Source organism: Cotesia glomerata, linkage group LG2 (assembly GCF_020080835.1).
Source record: "Cotesia glomerata isolate CgM1 linkage group LG2, MPM_Cglom_v2.3, whole genome shotgun sequence".
NCBI classification, from domain to species: Eukaryota; Metazoa; Arthropoda; class Insecta; order Hymenoptera; family Braconidae; genus Cotesia; species Cotesia glomerata.
In genome coordinates this window covers 8,020,535-8,038,451 of record NC_058159.1, presented here as the reverse complement: position 1 = coordinate 8,038,451, position 17,917 = coordinate 8,020,535, and the positions used below count along the sequence as shown (strand labels likewise).

General features: G+C 30.8%; 1 protein-coding gene across 1 annotated transcript in view; it reads right to left on the bottom strand.

Moving 5' to 3' along the window:
- The window catches only part of LOC123259718, a 258,178-nt gene that overhangs the window by 15,157 nt on the left and 225,104 nt on the right, over nt 1-17,917 (bottom strand). Inside the window, exon 5 of the mRNA XM_044720378.1 lies at nt 12,091-14,583. Coding sequence (XP_044576313.1) covers nt 12,091-14,583 — 2,493 coding nt within the window. The remainder of the gene's footprint in view (nt 1-12,090; nt 14,584-17,917) is intronic.

The window sequence follows — 17,917 nt, the reverse complement described above, 5'->3', positions numbered from 1 at the left end:
CATTTTAAAAAGGATAAAGAAATCTAGTTCTCGACTTAAAAAATAGCTATTTTTTTCGATAGTAATTCATTAAGATAAGAATTTACTTTGAAAGTATTTGCAATAACCAAATACATTGTATATTTTTTTAATCTTTACTCCCTTAGATATTTACTTCCCCTTGCGGTTATTCCAGTCCTCATTTTTTACTACACTCCTTTCTACACGGAAAGAAAATTGAAGAAGTTTTTACTATTTTACTATTGTAATTTTTACTAAATAAAGTAGTAACGGTGGACTATACTTCTCATTTAGTAATTTTTACGATCTTATATTGTAAATTTTATCCTACAAATAAGACTAGCAAGAGTCTTAAAAAGTCGAATACTATAGAGCAAATTATACAATATGTGTTTGTGAACTTTACAATTCAACTATTGTAAAAATTCACAGTTGGTTTTTTTAAAAGAAATATTAGGGAGGAAGAGAGATAGAAGGTTGGATTAATTGGTACCTGTACAGTAATCGAAAAAAAAAAAAAAAACCGGGAATCGAACCCAGAACTCTGTGTTGACTGCCAGAGACTCTCCCTCTACGCTATCCGAGGTAAACTAGGACCCTTATCCTTTAACATATACATAAACTCGGAGTCTAGCGCTGTGCACGGCCTTCACTCACACTAATTGAGAAACATTCCAATTCAACTATTGTAAAATTTGCTATAGTTCTATTGGATAGAGACAGAGGCAGCACTGGAAATTTTCATCTCTTACTTTTTACAATGGTAATATCGTATTTTTTCATGAATAAATAGTATTTTTTCTTCTAAAATATTTGACAATTAATAGTAATAAAAATATGGTCCAGCTTTACAATAGTTGTATCGTAAATTTTCCCAGAAATTTTTTCCCGTGTACTCTTTTATTTTTATTTTTTGATGCCGAACTTTTTTTTCTTCCATCCGAACAGCCCGGGTAAAAAATATTATATATAATTATATAGAATTAGATATAATTATATAGAATTATATATAATTATTTCTATAAAAATAAAAAAAAATTCGGCGTGCGCGGGGATCGAACCGGGGACCTGACGCTCGACAGACTGACGCGCTACCTGTTTACCTACGAGACTTACTTGTAGAGTAGAGTTTGAAATAACTACAAGTAATACAAATCGTATCATTGAAGTAGCAGACTGAGATAAAAAAAATTATATACAATTATATATGATTCATATATAATTATATATGATTTTCGTATAGTTGTACTGATTGAAGGATTTGTTTATATTTGATGATAATGAGCTTTATTAACTGTTAATAAGTGATATTTTAACATCATGGGATTTAATTTATATTTATTACCAGTTAATAAATTATTTACTAAATACGATTTATTAAATGTTGATAAATATTTGTTAACAGTTGACAAATATTTATTTAAAATCAAAAGCAAAAATAGTAATTTTCTCTTGACATTTTTTATAACTCGATAGCTGGAATACATGATAATAATTCAAATCACTAAATAAATTAACGTTTTTAATATTTAAAAATATAAAAGATAATTATGAGCTGTAATAGAATTCGGTATATTACAATAAACGTTATTATAATGTAATATAATTAATGCAAATAATTTATAAAGATGATTTTTGATTATAAGCAATCTTCATATCATATGACATTGCAAGTGAAACAAATTCATTCAACAAAATATTTATTAACTTTCAATAAATATTTGTTAACTATTAATAAATACTTATTAACTATTAATAAATGTACTTTCCTCCCAAATAAATATTTATTGAATGTTAAAAAATATTTATTAAAATTTAATAAACTAAATAATTGTCTTCAAACAAATTAAATTTCTAATAGTTAATAAATCCTTTTATCAGTTTACAAATCGTTATATATAATTTTATATAATCATATATAATTTCATATAAATGTATATAATAATGTTTGTAACTTGTGTACAATTCTATAGAATTATATAAAATTATATATGATTATATCTAATTATATGGAATTATATATGATTATATATAATTATTGAAAAAATGTTACATCTAATTATATATTATTATATATAATCATATATAATTACATGCATTTACATATAATTATATGTAGTTGTATATGATTGTATATGATTATTAAAAAATGCTGCATCTAATTATATATAATAATATATAATTATATGCAATTACATATAATTATATATAATTATATGTAAGTAATATATAATTATATATAAGTAATATATAATTATATATAAGTAATATATAATTATATATAAGCAATATATAATAACATATAAGTATATATAATTATATATACATTTTTTTACCCGGGAGAAGAGCGCAAAAGTAAAAGATACGTAACATTCCATATTAAATTCACAAAGAAATGATGTCTTTAGAACTTTTTGTAATGCGTGATTCGAATATTTCATATTTTACAAAGAGATCTACGGGTGCAATAAAGTAATATATTTTGAATACATCTATTCCCTTTATCCTTCTATATATTTGAAAATCATGTATTGTACATAGGCAGCCATTCTACTCTATAAATCTTGTTGCATGAAAAGACACTAATCGTAGGATTCAACCGACTGTGAAGACTGTGATAGTGCGAAAGAATTCATATTTATTTTTTTTTCTCGTTAACGGGCGTGCTAAAATTATTACGGCTTCCAATTCTCAAATGGCCCGTGATAACTGATTTGTTAGGGATTTTTAAAGGAAAATCTCTACAATATTTGGTGATATTTAGAAAAAAAAAAAAATAAAATAAAATCTTGTAGAGGAATTTTCTGTTAATGGAATAAAACGTGATAAACTGTCAAAATGTCGAGTAAACATTTTTACTATCATCATGATGTCATATCAGCAAAACAGCATCTTTTGCTTTTGGTATGCATGTCATTGAATAATATTTTATGTACTGGATGATTTAAAGTGCTTTTACTGACAATTCTTATGACATTTCTATCAATAAGTATTTGTGATAAATTTTTTGAGATCGGAAATTCATTACGAACAGTTCGATAGTTGATTTTATTAAAAAGATATAAAAAATTTATGATATATCAATTGACATTCGAAATTTTGATATAAAAATCAAAGTATTCTATGAAGCGTTCGAATAATGTTTTATCAATGCATCGTGACGACATTGCCTCATTTGTGAATGATTGTAAAGGAAAAAACAATTTTTGGCTGATGCATATTAATGGACAGATTATTATTTGATTGAAAAAATATATTTAATGCATTTTATCTGATTGGAAGCAACATGTTCTAAATATATACACTACCGACGGAAAGTTTCCGGACAAGCTTCTTGTTTACTTTTTAATTTAAATATCATATATAAACATATTAACTTGATCTATAAAGAAAATGCTATGTTATTTTACAAAGTGTGTACGATCCTATCATTGACTTTCTTCTTGATTTATTTTACTTCTAAGTAATAATTATTTTAATAAATTTTCATCTTGTCCGGAAACTTTCTGTCGGCACTGTATATTGTAAATAATAGTAAGCTAAAAACATTTAAGGGGCATTCCATAGTGACTGGTGGGACATTTGACTCTAGAATTCCATCAATTATAAGCTACAATTATGTGACTGAAACGTATACTATAGTAAAATGCATCTTATAATATAGAAGAATAACTAATTAACAACATCCCTTTGTCAAAAACCTCGATTACTTTTTAAGTTTCTCGTAATTATCGTTTGACTAAGTGTGACTGGTGGGACATCGAAAAATCCTTCTCTCTCACCGCGGTATACTTAAAGTCAAATTTCAGTTCGACCACTAAACTTTTAAAAAATACTTCCCTCTCAATACAAAATTTATCCTACAAACATTCAATATTATGAAGAATTAGACTGATTACCTACGTAGAAACAATTAAAAAAATTGTTTTTTATTGTGACTGGTGGGACAAGCATTTGTGACTGGTGGGACAAGTACAAAATGTCTACATTAAGTTGTTTATTAAAAAGACTTTTATATTATTTTAACATTAGAAACATTATTGTTTATATATTTAGTTAAAAATTATTTGGGATAATTAGAAAAAAACTAATTAAAAAACACAAATAAAGGATTTAGCATGCTGACAACACGATCTTGATAAACTTAGGTGTTAATTAATAACGAACATAAAAAAATTTGTTCTTAAAACTATAATAATAGATATGTTAGATAATAACAAATACACAATTAATTTGCTCTTAAAATTCGTCCGTTTTTTATCCTGTTTTCGTCGGGTTATGAATCTTAGGAGAATAGTAAATATATATGTACTCAAAAAAATATACAAGAAATAATGTGAGAATAGGAAAAGATTCATAAATAAGGATGACACGCAAAATCGTAAAGCATTTCACATTTTTAAAATTAAATAATGTTGTGAAGCGGGAAAGAATAAGAGTTACGGCAATTATTACGTGAAGCGTTCCACATTCATGTAACAGAATAATTGGGAGGATAGCTTGCGAGAAAATTCGGCGAGAAAAATCGCCAAATTAGTGATTATTTAGGTTAAAAAAAAATTTCATCATTTAAGTGAAGAACACTAAGAGAAACAAAGCTGTAAATTTCAGTACTTCAACTAAATTTTATTATGCATTGACTAGACGCCAGTGTCCCACCAGTCACATGTGACTGGTGGGACATATTTTAAATGATCTTCAAAACTATATTTTGGATTTTTTGACAATTACAAGAAGTTTGTCATTTTTAACATGTTTATTATTACTTCTACTAAGAAAAAAAATTGAACAATTCAGATTTGAGGTTGGGAAAACAACTTTTCTATCTTTTTGCGTGACTGGTGAGACATGTGATGAGCTTATGTTCAAATACGAAATATACAAAAACTAACGTATCTTTTCGTTTGAATCAAACGTAATTCTTTTCTTTATTTAATTCTTCTTCTTAAATACCATGAATCACTAGCTGGAACTGATAAAATGATTAAAAAAACGTGTTGCCGACTTAAACAACATTTAGCCCGGATACCAGTTAGTACGACTGAAAAGTTGCTAGGAGAGAAAAATCGATTTTCTTATTGATTAAAAGAAATTTTCTTTACAAATTCGTAAAATATAGACTTTTAATAATAAATTAAGACTACATTAGAATTAACTAGAGAAATTTAAAAATTTTAGTCATTTTCCCATTTCGCATGGAATGCCCCTTAATTAGATTTTTAAATCTTCAATTATAGTCAAGCTATTTAAACCTTAAAAGTTTGGTGCAAAAACGGTGAATTAATTTCTTAGTAATATTATCGTTACCGTTTGATGGATGATAATAAATTCCGATACCAAGATTACCATTTAAATGGTTTGTAACATCTGTGTTATGGAACGAGTGAAAAGAAAAAAAGTAAGATTGATAGGTATTAATAAGCAATCGGAAACAAATCGCAGATTCCCCTTTTCAGAAATTTTTTCATGTATTTTTCTTTGCAGACTACTGTCAGAAACGATTGTGATAATTTTGTTCGTGTTTTGAAATATAAAACCCATTAGACAAATCAATCATTGTTTTTGATATGAACGAAGAGTAATTCTAATTATTTTATTAGTACCTAAGAATTAAAATTGGATATTTCATTCAAATTTTCATAATTACGACTACATATACGATGATTTATTTTTGATCATAAATCATAAATTATCTCATAAAAAAGTGATATAATATGGCCTGATCTGGTCATACATGGCCATAAATACATATAAATAAGACGTTGTTTATTATAATTTCTTAATTTTTTATTTTTTCTGAGATTGTGTACGTCAGTTGGCATATCGTATTAATCAAAATAAATTGATTAAACTTATCATAAATGTTAAATAAGCGCCTTAGGATAAAAAAACGATTATTATTTTAAAACTTAACAACTCTAACTCAACTGTCTTATAACGAGACAATTCAACGATTATGCGCCCTCTGTAGGAAATTTTCAACACCAGATTAAATGAAAAAATTATATAGGAATATACATGACCATTTCAGGCCCGATGTGGAAATATCAATGAATATCAGCACATATCAAGCTATATCAATTTTCATATGGCCAATTTTCATACTAGGCCATTCAATGTGACCGTGGTATATAATGCGGTCCTTTTTATTACTAAAATTACCATTTTTGAAAAAAAAGTTGTGAAAGAATTCATTTATTTTACAGTAACGTAGATAAAATTTATAGAAATTTACAACGTCAATATGATCATATCAAGATAAATAAAAAATTACACATTGATATACCAGATCATATCAGGCTATATATGGACATATGAGGTCTTATTAGAAAATTTTTTTCACGGGATAAGAAATAATGATAAACAACTAGTAGTTCGAAGAAGACAATCAAAATAATTTCTTCCGTCAACAAGGGTGACTCATCAAAATGAAACCACAGAGCATAACGAATCCTGTTATTGAGAATTTGCTGTGCCAGCAGTGGCCACATTCATTACAATGTTTCCTCCGTGTCCTCTATTGACAATTAGTCCACTCTACGTTTTGCGTGCTAACGCTCAATCCAACCACGAAATTACCGGGTAGTCATTGATCTACAAACATTGAACCAAAGCATCAGTGAATTCAACTTAACATCACAATGATCGCTATTATTTCTAGAATGGCCAGTTCAAAGAACGATCGACCTTTTTGCAATCTCTTCATGCAATTTAATAATTAAAAAGTAATTACAACCTAAAGCTGGTAGACTGAAGGCCAATTATTGTCAAATCTATCAAATTCAAATAAAAAAACTGAACCCTCATGAAACAAAGGGATCGAATTTTGTCAGAGGCTTGGCCAAAACTCGCTCACAAATGGCTATTACGTATTCCCGATAAAACGTCTAGCCCACCTGACACTTTAAAACTTTTCCATTTGCTGGCGATATTTCTGCTGTATACCACGAGCTTTTAGTTAGACAAGAAAATTCTTAGCGTGCTTTTGTACCATACGTCGCGTTCGTGTATTGGTTATATTGGAAATATCACGCTCTACTTACAGTACAATCGGAGGGGAAAAAACAAGCAGTCTTTTCGATTTTACAGCTTTTGAAAATTAAACTGACCTTTTGTGTCATATATGTGTCTTTTTTATCATTAATGAAAGCACATTTTGTTATGACTTGTAAAAATTTTATTATGTTCTATAAATTTTTTCGCGCATCTTTGATAGACCTTTCCAAAGTTTGAGTCCTCTTTTATTATCAGTTTCATAATAATAAATTTATCTAAAGTGAAACGAAAAATCATTAGCTAAACAGACATTGTACATTAAAAACGGTGAAGAATATAGTCACTCAAACTTCTCCAGAAAATGAATTAAGTGGTTTAATTAACATGAAATTCAAGCACTTTGTAATATGATATTATATCGGCAAAGAATTATGACAGTCATCAAACACTAACGAAAAATTACTGAAATTTTTCACGTCGAGCTTATTTATAATCTAAGAGTAAATTTGAATTATGCACCATTGACATATCAGGAAATTTTGTAATCGAAACCAGTAAAAATTTTTTTAATGTGGTTATGTATGATTTTTATTTTAGAAATAAACATCTTAAACTTCTCTCTCGGTGCAAGACAATTTAGGGATCATGCGAAATCTGTCGGAAATTTTAAACACTACCTTTGGTCGAAAATTATACATGACCATATCAAGCCATAATATAAAATTTTTTTCTCGATAATTCTTTTCATTTTATAAAATTACAATTTCATCAAAAAAAAAAAAAACATCTACCAATTTGTAGCGAATCTTTCAATATTGAATCTTCTTCACTAATGTTTTTTTTTTATCTTTCGTTAGTCTTATAACGTTCACTATGTAAAATCCGTAAAAGTTCTGTTATTTTATTCTATTACGTTCAATATATTAATAATAAAAGAAGAAAAAAATTTTTCTTTTTTTACAGAAAATTCAATCTTCTCTTAACACCCGGTTCCTAGTATTGCAGCTTTGTATTTCTTTCCTAGAGAAAAAGAAAGTTGAAAAAAACGCTTTGCTACGTAATAGATTTTTTTATTATCAATTTCGGAGCAGAGCGTTTTTTTTTTTCGAAATTCTTATTTGTTTAAAAGAAAAACATAATACTGCAATAGCTTTATAGTTATGAGTGCAACAAGGATAGTACCGTTTCTCGCAGTGAGTGCGACGCGAGAAAAAGAGAGAACCGGCTGTTAAATTGCTTTTATCTTCATTTCTTTCTGCATATTTTCCGAGACATTTTCAAAAAACTGCTATTTCATCAAAAAGTATCTTCAGAAAGTTAAGAAGCACAATATTTTTTCCATTTTTCTTTAAAATATAATTTCTTCGTTTTCTTTTTTTACAAAAAAAAATAAGTCTTTCCAGCAATCGTGAAAATGTAATTCTCAACTGACTATTTTTATCAAACAGCATTTTGCATGCCTTAAGCGCGAAGCGCGCAGGTATGCTCTGCTCTCGTCTAAAAATCGTGATTTCGATTAAAACGTGATTTTCATAATTTAAACGAAAAAAATTATGGATAAAAAGCATACTGAAATAAATAATAATAACTATAGAACACGTTAAAAAAATTTTCTTATCGATTAAATAAGATTTCTCAGAAAAAACTCGTTTTTTTTATGAATTAAATGAATAAGAGCGTGGTATTCACGGGAGCACTGGGCTTGATAACACCACAACTTTGTCAAAAATCACTTTCACGATTAAATTTTTTTTTTGTTTTATTCCTTAGGAAGTTCGTCAAAACCCTTGTGAAAATTGCGTGTCAAAATAATTCCGTTTCGATACAGTTAATTTTTTTCGACTGTCAGTTCGGCGACTTTTTCTGCGATTTTGGCAGCCATATATATTATTTTTCATAAAACAAGATTAAAATAACTATAAACAAGCAGAAACTATACATACATGATGGTATAATTACTAACTGTTTTATCATCGGTTAAAATTTTTCTTTAGCTCGACCTACAGAGGGGATAATACTATTCGCAGGAAAATTCAAACAAAAAAACGAATAATTTTTGTTACGATCTAAATAATTTGTATATGACATGAGCGCTTAAGGCATGCTCATTTGGATTTTCCAAACTTAATTTATTTTTTATAATAACCATAACCGAAAAAAAGCTTACAATTCCAGAATATAATTTAATGATTTTTCTTATAACCGACGGAAGTAGTAAAATTTAAAATTTAACATCAACAACGTGCATAATTATTATATAGCTTGTTACGCATATCGACATTGAGTTTCCCTCAATTTAGAGCGTCTGTTGCCGTAGGCCGGTGCTTACTCGATGTTCACATTAGAGCACTCGCAATTTGGACCACCCCTGTATTCATCGGATAGACGTGACGTGTTCAAAGTCCCATCAAATCCAAGTGCGACATTGGCAGGGGTTCGTATCGGAGCTTGCATATTACACAGCAAAACTTAATTCTACAACTAATTTTATCTTTAACCTCACTCATATACATATATATCCGTATATATTTCCTGTAATAACCAACACCAGGTATTGACTTTCCACATTTGCTGTCAAAATTAAAAACATTATTTATATAGAAAATAGCCGAAGCCTTTACCGAGACACTGTTAATAAAATAATAACAATTATTCGATCTCAAAAGTTATTATAACGCAGGTGTTAAGTACATCTTAATAAAGTTAGTTCCTGTCTGGAAGGTTTATAACACTCAGCATCGAATTACGGGAGTTTCTCCCTCGTTCTATGATGTGCCTTCATTTTATGTCAACTCATCTTTCCCTATCCAAAATACGCCGTTTTTATTACTCTAATGGTTACCCTTTCTTCCCTTTCCCTCTCTATCTCTTAAGTCTCTCCCTTTTTCATTGTCGTTTTATTTAAACCCTATCTCATATTTTTATTATAAATTCATTTATTTACCTATGAGTCGGATTACACTTTATGTTTAAGTACCTCATATCAGAGCATTTTGTTTGCCTAAACCATATTATCCATGTAGGTAATAAAATGTGATTCATATTTTTATACTACATGAGATATGAGGTTTAAAGCAGTAAGCCGTCAGCTTTTACGACATACTTAAATGTTTTAGTATGATTATTTATAAATCTCCGGAAGTATACTGATTATTTTGGGAGATGATAGGACAAGACAACCCTTTGAAATACTGATAATATTTAGAAAAAAATGGTTTATTTGTTATTAAACTTATGAAAATGATTAAAATAATAGAGTTCTACCGTCAGTGTTCATCAAAAACAAAATTTAATTTTTAAGAGATTTAGTGTTTGAATCCTGATTTAATATGTCCTCATTTTTACTAAAACTGAGAGATATAATGTTAAAAAAGTTTTGATTTTTGAAACGCAGACACCGACGGGAAATAAGGCTGTAGGGGAGAGGTGGTGCAATTGTAACAAAAAATTTTATTTTCTCCATTATTTTTGTTATTTTCATGATATTATTAAACTAAAAACCAGTGAGAAAGTTAGTTTATAGTATCTGTTATGTAACCGACTTAGTTAATGAATGAAAAATTAATATTAACTAATTAAAAAATCAATTTATTCAACTAAAGTCAGGGCCCAAGATGGCGGCGCACATGGGTTGCAATTGTAACATAGTGCAGGGGCAAGATATTTTTCATCAGATTGCTTTTATTATATAGTCTTAATACATACTACTATACTTTTTTAACTCTTAAAGTCAAGTATTTAAACTTACAGTATATCATATATTCGGATCTTTAATATAAATTACTAAACATTTATAGTTTATTAACAAACTACGCTATCCCAGAGTAGATTTGTGGGGCATCCAGTTTGCACAGATCCCATACACGAAGCTGAGTGTTACAATTGCTACTCGTTCAAGTGTTACAATTGACGCTCACGCTGAACTATCAATAACAATCAATTAACAATAACAAAAATGGGTATATTCATATAAAGTGCTATTGAATATTATTCTTAATATGTCTCTTAAAGTATAAATATAAATCCCGCATCATAATACCAAAAAAAAAAAAAATTGCTATTAAAAAAGTTGTGAAGCGTCAAAAAAAAAGTTTCACGCGTATTTTTAACAATTCCAAATATTTTGATATTGGAACAAGATTGACAGCTGAAACTTTTATCCAATTGATCAATCATCATTCTGAATGAGTTAAAAAAAGAATAATAATAATTTTTAGTCTTTTTAACAATTTTTTGTTGAGTGATACAATTGCACCACCTCTCCCTTACTATAAAATATTTGTGGTAATAGAAAAAATATCTAATTTAATCAACAAGTTTTTATGTTAAACATTTTAAGAAACAGACATAATTAGGACTCATTTTACTGTAGTAGTTTAATTATCTTACTACGAAGAATTATAAATCTTATTCTCTAACTCTATCCGATATCATAATCTTTCCAGTAATCTATTAACCAACAGTTTTCGCAACTACATGCACTGCAGCATAGTATAATCCACGAACGTCTACCTTGCTGTTGATATATTCATAAAATAACACGTCTTGTCTTCTTGACTTCCACGCTCTTAATCAGTCACCTGTCTTCTTTATATCAACAGTAATGAACATCAACTACTTAAGTTAATAGGATTTAAAAAAAGATCGCTTCAAATTACTTATCCCTCATTATGGTTCTTATAGAATACATAATTTCCGCATCAATCACGTACATCAAGTTTAGACGTTAAAATAATTCAAGGATATCATTTTTCTGACATTAAATATTCTATAACCCGTCGTCAAAGACACGGTACTACCTTGAGTCAAATTTATGTTAACACTGCGATTGGAAACTGACCAATTCAGTCACAATGTCTGATGGTTGAATTTTCAATTACTAATAGTTTACAAATCTGTTTTATTTGCGTAAATATTTGTAATCACTAATACTATTTCTTATGTGGACATACATAACAATATATGGTATTTTCTACCATTTTTTTCTAAACCGTTTTTAATTATCAGTTCCCAATATAAATCTCTTCTAAGAATATTTTCTAAAAGAGTTTCGACGGCTGGTTAAATATTTACTCCAAGGAAAACAATGCTTACCTATAACAGTGAGTGAATCAACGTCCCGCACAGAAAGACTGGAAGAAGCTTGAGAACCACTGGATTCAGTACTTTGTGTGCATCTCAGCCTCCTTCTAAGTTTTGGCATATCAAATGGAAGATCCCTAAGGTCAACACTAGTCGCGCTGCCAGATGTCGTCGCATCTTGTTGCATAAGAAGCCGCCGCCTGCGTAGTTTTGGCATGTCAAACGGCAAATCCGATAAGTCCGGTTCATTATCAACCAAATTAATATTATCCATTTGTGACTTGATGACATGAAATCCAAAGGGTTTGCATTTTATTCCCGCTCGAGACTCTATCGATATTCCGCTATCCGATCCTTGAATTTCAGCGTCACCAGAAGACGACGATTGCATCGCTAAATTTATCAAATTCTTATTCTGCGGAGCACGTCGTTTTTTGAATGACGTATCTGTTGGAGAGACTACATTCAAAGTGTTGGTAATCGCATTCGTATTAGTAATCGTGTTGGTATTAGTATTGGTATTAACAAGAACATTTTCTGTCGTAGCTTCTTCAGGCGAAGCTTTTTGAGAATTATTATTCCGGTTGTTGTCCGAGGTTTCAGACACTGGTTCTTGAGACGATTTGTCAGAAATCGGAGACAAAATATGAAGCTTGGGCGCATGGTAAGTAAGGAAACCCGATACCGGCTGTTGATGATTATGGTGATGATGGTGAAAACAATTAGTGCTGCCACTATCAGAGCTGTGAGAACTCAAGCTAGTACTGTGTCTGCTTTCTGAGCTGCTCGTTGACCTGTTGCCTTCACTGGTGCTGCTTCTCAAAGACTCCATACTGCCTCCACTGCTACTAGTCGCCATACTTTCAGTGCTAGAGTACCCAATTCTGCGCCTAGCCTGGCGCAACTTGAATTCAATGAGTCCCAACTCTCTTTTGGGCCTTGGCAAATCACCTTCAGCTTCATGTGGCCGACCCTTAAACTCCATGATAGGTCTGCTCTCTCTAATCAAGCTCCTGGGCCGTTGTCTTTCTTCCTTCGGCCTGCCTTTGAATTCCAAAATAAGTTCTTTGTCTGTCCTACAACTATTAGACTCGTTGTTATCCTGAATTAAACTCTTAGGTCGACTTTTAATCTCGATAATACAGCCTTCGCTGCTCTGCGGAGATTCTTTGGCCCTTAATGACTTGACCGGCAGTCTTATATCTTTCAACCTCGGGTGATCCGGCTGTGAGGGAAGGTTCGGAGCACTACGTATATTCAACAGAAGGTGGTCTTTATTACCACGAAACTTAACAGGCAAGGGTGCAGTGGATGGAGGCGATGGAGTGTACTCGCGGGCAGGATTCCTCGGAGAAGAACTTTTTTCGTCTCCGGAGTTTATTTGGAGGGATTCGATGTCTTGAGATAAACTCGACATATTGTCTGGTGGATTATGCAGCCTGTTAGGTATTGGCTTAGGTCGTAGGAGAACTACTTTGCGCCGATGTTCTTTGCTAGCAAGCTGCTGTGGCACGGTTACGTAATGGACATTTTGGTTTAGCTTGGAGGCTTCTGTAGAAGAACTAGCTCTAGATTGAACAGTGATTAAGCTTGTTCTCATCTGGGAGTGCAGCACCGGATGATTGGTGACTCTGTCAACATCATCCAGGTCGTCATCGGAACGATTGACCTTGCAGTCGAAGGCTGTTTCGTATAAATGCCGTTGTCTAGCCATCTCTTCGTCTTCAACTTCTTCAACATCAGCAGCTTCTTCTTCGCCGTCAGCCTCGTCTCCAGGTTTTTCAGTCTCACCGTCGTACTCGTTCTCAACCAGCACCGGCTGTTGAGGTTCTATTCGACGTGTTCGTCTTAGCTTGCGCACCTGATGTCGCGCAATTTTTACCGGCGTCTCTAACTCATCCTCGTCAGGAGAAGCAACGCACAAACACACTGTTGTTGGTAAATCGTGGCTTAGAAGACGATGTGGAGGCATCAAGGTATGGTCCCACTCTGTGATGATGCACGATGAGAGTATCTCGTTGCTTTTGGATTGAAGTGCATGCTCACTTTCGGCGGAACTTACCAAATCTTGACTCGGTTGTTGTTGGGGTTGTGGTTGCTGCTGTTGAAGATTAGATGAAAGACTAGAGGATCCGCCGTCACCGGCCACGGAGTTTCTTTTGGGAAGTGCTGGGGTTCGCGATTTTTCACCCGGTACGTCGAGACTTACGCTCTTTCGGTATTGATTTAGCTGGGACTTTGACTGTTGGTCGAGAGTCTTAAAAAGGTCCCCGTAGTAGTAAGGCGAAGGATGACGAACTGGTTGGTTAGAGTCAGTGGGAGAATGATCGGGGACGTGAACTAACGCAACACAATCGACTGTTACACCATCATTGGTTTCACTCTTTTCACGGTTTGAAAACGATTCTTTGCCTATTGTTGATGCTCGGGAATGGCTTTTGGATTTGCGACGGTGAGGTCGTTCAGTGAAGTTTTCGTTCGTAGAAGAATCTGATGCTGAAGGATCTGCAATGAAGAAAATTGAAATATTTTAAGTTAAGATGTAAATTTCTGTGATGTAATGAATTATTTATGTTTAATGCTAGTTTAGTTTTTCATTACTATCTTAAAAAGGGTTTCGTTTTAGTTATATTCACATATGCTAGTAAAAATTAAAAAAAAAAGATGCCTAAGAAATGATTTCTAAACCATGAAAAAATATTTCTTAAATATTAAAAAATCTTTTTCAATGTTAAAAAATCCTTTTCTTGCTCTCCTAGCCGAAAGTACGCTCTTCCTGGCAGAAATTTACTTGACGCAGAATTATATGGAATAATCCAAGTGAGTTAAAAAAAATGTATCTGGTGGTACAACTACCTATAGTTACAGCTCAAGTCAAGAAAAGGGAGAATGTTTGTACAGATAATGCCGTAAAATCACTTTTTACGATAATGGCTTTGCTCGAACCTGTTTTAAAAAATCATTATTTTTTCTTTATTTTTCAATAAATGTTATAAAGTTTATATGTTATTACTTATTACTATTGTTATATTTTTGAAATTTTTATTATTACTAAATTTTTACGGGGAATATAAAAAAACAGTTATTTAAAAATGATAGGCTTAAGAATAGTAAATGCCTTGGAGCTTGTGGTTATGTATACAAAAGAGCTGGAAATAATGGGGCATTATGTTCTCTCTGTAAGGACTGAGAATATAACTTCGCCGTCTTTCCTTGTTCAATTACCGAACAGACTCCACAAACCATACATTTCTGGTTGTGACAGGTACTACACTGTTCCAGAGGTATCGTAAACTTTCCCAGAAAATTATGGGTAGCAAGACGTGGAAAAAAAGCGAACAAAGCTCCGCCAGAAGATCAGGATGGTCAAATGGATAATAGAGTTCTAGATTATAAAAGATGATTCATATTCTTCAGACTATTACACAATTAATTTTAAATAAATGAAATTCACGCGGATAGTTACTTGGAGTGATACTTATTATTATCATTAATGTATGTAATAAGATTCCGCAAACTTATAGTTTGGTAATTATTTAATTAGTGAGAAGTTTAAATTAATTTTCTCAAAGTAGTTTATGCTAATATAATGAGAAATATACTAATTACTCTGGAATATGAAAGGAAGCCGAGTAAGGACTTCCTCTATTCACTCAATACTTTGATACAAGCAATTAAGTTGATCGTAAATATTATAGATACAAAATATTCTGTTTATAATAAATGATGGTTTTTTTTTTTTTTTTTTTAATTAATTAATTAGGTTAAAGCATATTTTGCGTGGTGAAATGGTGTTGATTTTTCAGCTTACAAAACTTTTTAAAAATACTTCAATGTAATGCTACACAGGCTGTGCATAATTTTAACGGAAATTATGCCGCACGGAACGATCTCAAATACATAAATTGAAAATTACGGAAGAAGCTACTGCTGTAAAAAAAATAAATGTTTCATAAAAAATATATGAATATTTATATCAACAGCTGCTTTATGCAAATATTACAGTTTAGTTTTGAGTTACTGAAATGTAATTTCTTTCTTTTAAATTAATCAAGAGCGGTAATATTGATTCAAGAAATTACCGACTTGTTTCAAGAATATTTATACTTCTCAAATTTTTATTATTTTCTATATTACCAAAATAAATCTCAAATACGTTCCGAATAAGTGTAAGAAAAATCTTTTTTTTTTTTTTTTTTTTTTTCAAGTTTTGTGATATTTTGAATGAATAAACTTGTTTTTGAAGCAAGAATAATAAATTCTTTTAGAGATTTAAATTATTATACATGCATAAATATACGTTTGAACCATATATATTTTTTAAACCAGCTCAACTTGAGTCGGAAAGTTATATTTTTGTGAAATCTACTCAAAACGAGTTTCAATACAAAAAAATCTTGAATCAAGAACATGCTTTTAAATTGAGTAGTTTTTTTTTCAGTGCAGTATCACAAAGAGACAGTTTAAGTATATGTTTATGATACGAAATCATAATCAATAAAATCTAGATCTTCAACGGAGATTAGATAAGCAATTTTATCTCAAAATTATGGTTGAAATAAGACATAATGCATTAAAACTATTATCAGTAAAGTTTAAGTCTTTCATCAATCTTGATTAGAGATGAAGAATTTTAAATCAGGTTGGTTACGTGAGCTGAACGAAATTCAGTGGGCTACCGCACAGCCCAAATTTTGCTATCCCTAACAGGAAACGATTTAATTCCAAGGGTACGTGGTCCGAGGCGAAACAACCCGGCTGTCCTGACGCCTGTGCTAATCGCCGAATAGCTTGGATATTGATTACCGATAGATAATCTGATTTGGGCGATATACCCGCACTCACAGGGTGGATAGTTATATACTGACGAGCTGGATAGCTAAGTACTCGCCCAGACCCAGAGATTCAACACACTCTCACTCCGGCGATACACTCAGAGTACGCGCAACCCTCTAATGAATCTATTAGAGAACATTGAACGACATCGCTTGCTTGACAATCACTGCCGATACATGAGTCACTACTTGCTCAGATAGGAAAAATTTTATTTATTTTACGTTGAATAATTTACTCTTCGTTCTACATGAATTTTTATTTTACGGTAAACCATTTCGTTGAAATAATTATGAATGATGTTATTCACTAGCAACCTGCATCAGTCACGAATCATAAATAAATAATTTTGGCTCAATGAATTTTCGATACTTTTGATTATAATATACATAGTTTGAACAATTTTTACGTAAATTAAAAAAATAACATTGCTATGACGGAATCAATTATCAATAATTTAATAGAAAATGTCAAGGAATAAATTAATAGAATAATCGAATTATTCAAATTCCTTCAAAAACTTAACAAAAAATACACAAAATTGTGAAAAGGTATAAATTAATGTCAATACCTTTCTAATAATATCAAATCTCTGTCACAAAATTTTTCTTATGCTATTAATTATGTGGATTAATGTTTGGCAAAAAGCGACATTCACATAAACTAAATATAATAAACGAATTTTTTCGAGTGCGAAATTTGGATCTATTTATAAACACTCCGAAAACTTATCGAAATAAATTAACTATTACTGTAAACCATACAAAACCTTGAAAAAGCAGAAATTTAGGTCAAGACTTTTTCAATAATACTAAATTTAGATTAAAAAAGAAAAAAACTTTATTCTTTCCATTGTATAGATGATTGTTGACAGAAAAACTAGAATTTATCAGTAACAATTTGCATAAAAAATATAAAAAATTTGTAATAACTTTCATTCCATTTAATAAATGTCACCATAAAACAATTTGATAGCTAACTTTAGGCGACCTCATATTCATATATG